The sequence below is a fragment of the Atta colombica genome, unplaced genomic scaffold, assembly GCF_001594045.1.
Source record: "Atta colombica isolate Treedump-2 unplaced genomic scaffold, Acol1.0 scaffold72, whole genome shotgun sequence".
Lineage (NCBI taxonomy): Eukaryota > Metazoa > Arthropoda > Insecta > Hymenoptera > Formicidae > Atta > Atta colombica.
Window position 1 is genome coordinate 481,792 of NW_017259564.1, and position 8,479 is coordinate 490,270.

Here is an 8,479-nt window from a genome sequence, read left to right on the forward strand (position 1 = left end):
TTTGTTAAATATAACAAAAAAATGTGTCAAATATTTTTGGATTTTTTAATTCATACGATAGAAAAATAAAAAATTGACGTTTTTCATCATTATTACTAGGATAAGTTTAGCAGATTGAAATTTGATGTAAAATAATCTTTTATCGAGCTTAATAATGCGCCATACTTAAAATTGGATTTGGTTTGAAGGCATTTGAAGCATTATATGCTTATTCGATTAGGCCCTTTAAAATGACAAATTCTTAAAAATATTATAAAATAATATAAGAAATTTTTCAATATGTTTTCTCCACATTTTTTAAAATATAAATATTTCTTAAATATAAATATTTATAATAAATATAAATATATAAATATTTCTTAAATACAATAAGTTTTTTAAAAGAATGATGAATATGTACATGTTTTTCAAAATGCAGCTTACCTCTTTCTAATTGTTTGACTATATCCTTTTGAGTCAAATTGTGATAGTCGTTTACTTCGAAACCAAGATCTTTCAGGGTGGCTTTTAAATTTTCACAATCAACATTTGTACCACAACGAGGTTTAAGATGTGAGACAGTGAAAAATTCATGATTGAAGATAAGAGCTAAACCACGCTTGGAATGATTCATATTATAGTACACTTCATAACGCTGGGTGGGTGCCAATTGTATTACATTAGAAGAAGGAATTGCGCTGTTTCTGTAAAAAGAATTTCCTATTGTTCCACATGTTTTAAGTCAAAAAGAAATTAGAATCCAAAATCAAATTCAGAAAGTATATGCACGCACGCACGAACACACTCGTCAACAAAATTATCGCATAGGTAAATTTATATCAAACTTTCGCATAAATTCAAATAAATGTAACTCCATGAAAAATGATCACATTTAAAAGCTTTTTTTTATTTTCAATGATAAAGTCCGTATTTTATGAAGTTTTCATTCAATGAATTTTGAATCTATCCTACTTAGAATCTTTTCAAAAATAAGAATGTGTTTTTTTTTAAGAAATTTACATAGTTGATATTTGATGCATTCTACGGATAAAGTAAAGTTTGTTTATAAATGTCATGATAATCATCGTAAAATATGGACTTTTCTCTTTCAAATTAAAAAACATGAGTTTTATACATTTTTTTTCGAGGAGATACAGTGAATCACTTACCTATGCATTTTATTCAATTATCGCCAGCATTACCCAATGTGCACTATGGGGAGATTATATGATCTTACATGATTTATACGCGCGCTTTGTGTGTGTGTGTGTGTGTGTGTGTGTGTGTGTGTGTGTGTGGAGTGGAGATATGTGGGGATTACTTATTCTTTAAAATTGTATATTTCCGCTTCATCTTCGAATTTCTTGTAAACGTGCATGCATATTGATGCAAACTCTAATTGAAGTCTGAGGAATTTCTCAATTATATTTGATGTTGCTTCAAGTTACTGCAGATTTGTTGACTGTTCCTCTAATCTTCGTAGTCTTCTTCCCATCTTATACATGTTTAATAAGATTCAAATCCGCGCTTATTGGTGGACGTAGTAGCATCTCAACCCTTTTATCCTGATAAAACAACGCTTGTCCACATACCGCCAGAATTGCAAACTTAACTTCCTCGAAGAAAACATCATCTAGTTGCTATCACATCCATTAATGAGCGCGAATTTGAATCCCATGTATGAGATAAGACGAAAATTAGAGGAACCACCAACAAATGTGCAGCAACTGAAAGCAGCATCACATCGAATATGGTGGAAAATTCCTCAGGTTTCAATTAGAGTTTGCATCAATATGCGTGCACATTTACAACAGGTTATTCGAAGATGAGGCGGAAATATACAATTTTAAAAGAACAAATATATCTCTCACACGCACGCGCAAAATCGGATCATCTCCCCGTAGTGCGCTCGGGTGCTAATGTTGGCGGTAATTGAATAAAATGCATAGGTAAATTTGATACACCGTATCGCCTTGAAAAAAAATCGTACAAAGCTTAATTTTTCTTTATTTATAAGAGAAAAATCCATACTTTACGATGATTATCATAACATTTATGAAACAAATTTACTTCATCCTGTAGAGTGCGTAAAAAAAAAAAAAAAAAAAAAAAAAAAAAAAAAAAAAAAAAAAAAAAAAAAAACAACTTATTTTTGAAAAGATGCCAGGTAAGGATAGATTCAAAATCCCTTGAAAACTTCGTAAAGTACAGACACCTTTGAGATGAAAAAAAAAATTAATGCGATTATTTTTATGTTTATTTTGATATTTTACCTAAGTTACGATAATTTTGTTGACGAGTGTATATACAGAGTATATCCTAAAATAATCGCCAAATCAATTCTTTTTTATAACCTTTGTGTCATACATTTTTTAAAAACATGTTTTGTTAAATTTTAGCATATTAAATTGTTAATTTTAAGCATTGTTAAATTTTATAGCATATTCGACTAAAGCGAGTTTGGACCAATCCGAGTTAGATTAATGAGATTGTACTCTCTTATTGATAGAACATCGAATAGTAGAATATATCATCTAAACCAAATCAATGTAAATCAATCCGCTCGAAAATGCTATTAGTATATAAATTTTTGAGAGGTTGCTCATTATAAATTGAAATTTAAAAAATTAAAATGGATTCAATATGACCAAATGTATGTTTTTAACATTAAAAAACAAATTTTTAATGTTACGGCCAAACATTAAAAAAATTTGACTATAGCTTAAATATAACTGAAATTTTATATGTAAAAACCATGTTTTTAAATTTCTGAATAGTTCTTAGATTTCTAAATTAAAAAATTTTGTAACATTAAAAAACAAATTTTTAATGTTACGGCCAAACATTAAAAAAATTTGACTTTAGCTTAAATATAACTGAAATTTTATATGTAAAAATCATGTTTTTACATTTCTGGATACTTCTTATTTCTACCGAACATGTATAATTTTTCTCGTAAATCTCCGGAAACATGAAATAGTGCTGTAGAGGAAGGAAAAATCTAAGAAAAAACCCAGGAAAAAAAGAGACGAGAACAAAAAAATATTTTTTTCCACATCTTAAGGGAAGGAGCCTGTAAACGAAGATTGCTTTATTTGATGCTGCAAAAAGCATTGCAAACATTACTTTGTTCAATATTGCATTGCTTTTTTTACATTATATCTACAATATACAGAGAGTGTTTCAAAATTCGCGCTCGCGAAATACAAAATGTGATACTTAATGCTAAAGCAAACAATTTTTTCCTTTAACAAAATTACGTCCGATAAATAATTTTTGCGTTTACTCGTATAACTTCAACCTGTTCTCTTGTAAAAACTACTTGTCAAAGGATTGAAATTTACAGGGGTACAATGGAATATTATAAAATCTATCATTATATAAACCTCAAAAACACCCACTTTAACATTCCCGAAGGAAGGGGGAAAAAAGGGGCCTAAAAATCTTAAATGACATGTGGGGTCAAGTGATGAAGGCTCGTTTGAAAGGACTTTTCAAGATGAGACCAACGTGGACTGACCGAGATTTCTATGATTTTTTTTTTCGCAGAGTTATGATCATTTGAACATTGTTATTCAGATGTATGGAGCCAAAATGAGCGCGCGCGCGCACGCACGCACGCACACGCACGCACACACACACACACACAAGAGATGTAACTCTTTCCTATATCTCGAATCATTCAGAAATTGTTCAGGTGGCCCGGGACTTTTGGCGAGCACTGTATGCACAATTATAAAAGTATATTAAAAATATACACGGTATTAAAAAAAAAATCATTTAGCATTATATGATATAATTCATTAAGATTTTTTTACTCATTGTCAGTATGATGTATAGGTATAACTATACACCATAGTGTGCCCCTATTAGTGTGCTTTTGTATTTCGATAAATCGTAAAGAAAACTAGCAGAAAAAAATAAGAAAAAATATTTTTTTTGTTAAATTAAATTATTAATGCATACGATACCGAAGATAATATTTTATTTTTTGAGTATTTAACTATTTTAAATATTTTTCGAAAAATATAAAGAATTTATATGGATTCAGAAATACGTATCGCAAGATTTTAAGATTGTTCCTATTAATGTGCCCTGTATTGAAAAATTCAAAAACTGGACTAAAATCGAACCGAAAAACATTTTCGATTCGATTATCAGTCCATTAGTTTATATAATGAATCTGATTATTGGTTTCAATTACGGTCTGGTCCGAGTCACTATCCACAATAGAAACTATAATTTGTGCCGCCAAAATATGAAGTTTTACATTTCGCGCTCCTACCATTCCTTCAAAAACTACCCCCGATCCTTATTAGATTTAAAAGTTATACTCTTCGCCACGACCAGTCGCTACTTCCACAACAGAAGCGATATAATTTGTGCCATCAAAATATGAAGTTTCAGATTTGTGCTTTCGTCGTTCGTCCTGCCGAAATCGTTATGGAGTATAAGAATCGACTGAATACCGGCCAACAACATTGCTAACAACTTTGAAATAAATGTAAAATAAGAGAAGTATTGTGTATGAATGTGATAAAGTAAATGATGTATGGGAAGCTGTGATATATTGTAGATAATGTAGAAGATCTGTGAAGAATGCTGAAACTATGAACTATGAAAGAAACTATGAACTACGACAAGATGGGAACAAAGAATTAAGAAAGGAAAGGAAGAAAAGAAGGAAGATATGAGAATGAAAGTAATTAGGATAAGGAATAAAAAATAAGAGAATGGAAAGAAAAGAGGGTGTAAAAAGTAGACAGAAAAACAGATGTTTAGATTTAATTATAACTGTATATGATACAAGAATGAATTGATAAGTGAGATAGAATTTTCTTTTGTAAATCAAATCTGCTTCTTGGCTTTCAATATACTGAAGTAAATATATTCTGTTCTATTATACAATGTCTAAAGGATGTCTTATTAATGACTTTAAATGTTTAATGTCTTTAAGGTAGTTATACTCCAACTATGCGAATCAACGATAGATTCAAACATGTTGTCTTTAAATTTCAAATATAACGTTATGTAAAAATAAAACGAAGTATTTTATTAGGTGTACAACTTTGCTTCCGCCGTTTTTTTCCGAAATTCGAGGCTTTATTGTAAAAAACTGGTTATACATTTATGATTCAAAATATTGTCCATCGCTGGCCACTACTTTCTCCCATCTTTCGGGTAGCGTACGAATCCCGCGTCGAAAAAACTGATCATCTTTTGAGGCTATCCACGAATCGATCCAATTTTTTACTTCTTCATAAGACCGGAAGTGCTGGTCAGCCAGGCCGTGTGCCATTGATCGAAACAAGTGATAGTCAGAGGGAGCAACGTCTGGAGAATACGGCGGGTGGGGTAGGACTTCCCATTTCAACGTTTCCAAGTATGTCTTGACCACTTTCGCAACATGGGATCGAGCATTGTCATGCTGCAAAATCACTTTATCGTGTCTCTTTGTATTGCGGCCATTTGTCTTTCAATGTTCGGCTCAAACGCATCAATTGCGTTCGATATCGATCGCCTGTGATTGTTTCAGTCGGTTTTAACAGTTCATAATACACTACGCTGAGCTGATCCCATCAAATACAGAGCATGACCTTGGACGTCAAAATCACCATTCTTGAAGCGTTGAAACCACTCACGACACGTTCTTTCACTAATAGCGGCCTCACCATAAGTATTTGAGAGCATTCGATGAGCCTCAGCCGCAGATTTCTTCATATTGAAGCAAAAAATTAAAACCTCCCGCAAATGACGAGAATTTGGCTCGTAAACTGACATTTTCAATCGAGAATAACTTTATGCAGACACAAATCGACTAATGTTTCTATGGGGTTATGTTGACAGATGCCCAAGTTTATTGTATGACGTCTATGATCTATTTATTTCGATCACCACTTACCGCTAAAGCCATCTATAGGAAAACGGCGGAAGCAAAGTTGTACACCTAATATATACTTACAATATTAAATCATAATAAAATAATTTAAGGAAAAAAGGAAATCTCCGTATCATATAGTAAATAAGAGGAATTAGATAAATAAGAGGAATTAGATCGCGGCAACGTCGCATTTTTACGCAGATGAATATACGTGTAGGCATAAGTTATCTGTCAAAATATTTGTACGAAAGAAAAAATGTCCTAACAATTATAAAGGAAAAATAATTAAAAGTACATTTTTAGAAAAAAAAAGTGTAAAATGGCTCTCATGAAGAAATGACAAGAATGCGAAAGACTTCCTTATCGATTCTCGAAAGTGCGATATTGCCATATCTAATAGATGTTCTCAAGTCTCAGTTCTCAAGAAAATATAAATGTATAAAATCAAGATTTTTTTATTGACTCAAAATATTTATATGCGATGTTGTTACATGAGTTTTCTCACGAATTTAACTATTTGAGACTTGTTTTTCATTAAATTTTTAAATGTGATTTCGAGGCTATATGAAAATTCGAGTCGCATCACACAGCAAAAATAGCTACGCTATAATAGTAGATGTAGAAAAATCTGCGATGTTTGATCAATTATCAAAAATGAGACAATAATTTGAACTCATTTTTTATAGGCATATGTATTAATATCTAAATTACAATACTTGCTATGGTAAACATTTTTTTCAAAATTTCTCTATAATTTTATAACTTTCTCATATTTTTTTATACGAATTGGAGTATCTACATCTTTTCTCAGAATTTTTCATATATGTTAATTATGAAATATCGTAAGATTTTTAAGATTTTTTTTGTAAGTATAATTTCTGATGAAATGTTGCAAAGTCTAAAAATTTTGAAAATACTTTTTAAAAATTATGGAATGAGAAATTTCAGAATAGTTCAGATTCACTTGTATGAGAAGTTCTGAGAGAAGACTGTAAACTTTCCGAATTTTTCTGAATATTTTTGAAAAATGTTCCACTTCGTATAAAAATTATGAGAAAAATTTTCACCAGAATGAGACGAAAATTTCAAGACATTCTTGAATAATGCATTTTGGGATATAACTACCATAAAGGCCAATCTACATCTATCGTAACATTGCGATTGTAAGCGGTTGTTTTTCTAAGAAATAAAACTACCATAAACATTCTCTACATAAGATCGTAACGCAACTAATAATGAAATAGAATGTTAGAGCTGAATAACGTCGTATTGCTTTTTTATCATGGAAAATAATGAATCTGAAAAAAACATTATCGAAAGTGATGAACCGGTCTATCAATCGACCTCGCAATTCGCGGAATTCACTTAACCTCATTCTTATTGACTATTGTATCGCAAGACAAGCGTAATCATAAGAATTGAAGTTAAATCAATTATTGTGACGAACTTACGATAGCTATGATAGCTATTACGATGAGCGTTACGATCATCATAAGGAGCTTACGATAGATATAGATGGTAACATGTTTTATGTTCTAATATTGGATATGGATCTTGTTATGTTACATAAACCAATTACGAAATGTTTAGAAAAACTGCTACATGATATCTCATATTAGACACTATATGAGACACTATTCAGCGAAAGATTAATTTGAAACAGGTTAAGAATTGTACATATTTACAAATCGATGGAAGTTAACCCATCCATTCAATGCGATTTGACAACTCCTTTCGAGCAGTCTCCTAATAAATGATACTGGCTGCATTCGGAAAACGTCGCTCGAAATTAAAATTAAATATTAAACAAGGACAGATAATAAATCGGAGGCATCTGAGCGATGTTTCCAGATATGGCCACTGCATATCAAACAATTTGATCTATATCTCTCATCTATATCTCTCATACACGATACGTGTATATCAGTTCCAATATTTTTCTTTGTTACAATACTAATATCGAGTCCAATTAGATACATATATATATGTATGTATCCCACATAATACAGTTAAATATTGTTAAATTTTGAAATGTAAATAATTACAATGCTTTGTATAGATATTTACGACGATGGTTTACATTGTATGGCGAATTATGTGATACGCATGCTTCGAGCCACAAGTAGACGCGATTCGAGTACGACTCATATCAATTCGTATATACATACCTGCCAAATGATCCGAACGCATCCCCAACATCATCAATTTGCACGCCGTTATTCATGCTGTTGTTGTCAGTAGAACACATATCGTGAATTTTGTATCTTATTATCAAGAGAAAGAGTCTAGTTCTCACTGCGCAATTTTTGCGATCGCTTCGTTTAGTTTCGTCTACAAAGAATGTATCGTGACAATCATAGACATGCACTTCAATAATACTGATGCCGATTACTGAAACGTATAGAACTTGGACTTCGAAATCCAGGACGCGTTTTTCTGCGCATGCTCAGCGAGCCAGTAGTGGTGCATTGGATGTATCCAGAAGCACGATCGCTTACTGAGCTCAGTGAGCTCTTGCATCTGATTGGTATATTCCATTAGATCTAAAAATATAGACCAAATAGATACAAAAGCTCACTAAGTGCTCAATAAGCTCTTTCATCTGATTGAATGGAATAT

At 31.5% G+C, this 8,479-nt stretch overlaps 1 protein-coding gene across 1 annotated transcript in view; it reads right to left on the minus strand.

Annotated features, from left to right (window-relative positions):
- Positions 1-8,220, minus strand: part of LOC108692452 (caspase-1-like) — an 18,837-nt gene extending 10,617 nt beyond the window's left edge. The window contains exons 1-2 of the mRNA XM_018200696.1: positions 8,029-8,220; positions 424-683 (exon numbers count right to left, since the gene is read on the minus strand). Coding sequence (XP_018056185.1) covers positions 424-683; positions 8,029-8,108 — 340 coding nt within the window. The 5' untranslated portion in view covers positions 8,109-8,220. The remainder of the gene's footprint in view (positions 1-423; positions 684-8,028) is intronic.
- Positions 8,221-8,479: the final 259 nt, after the last annotated feature.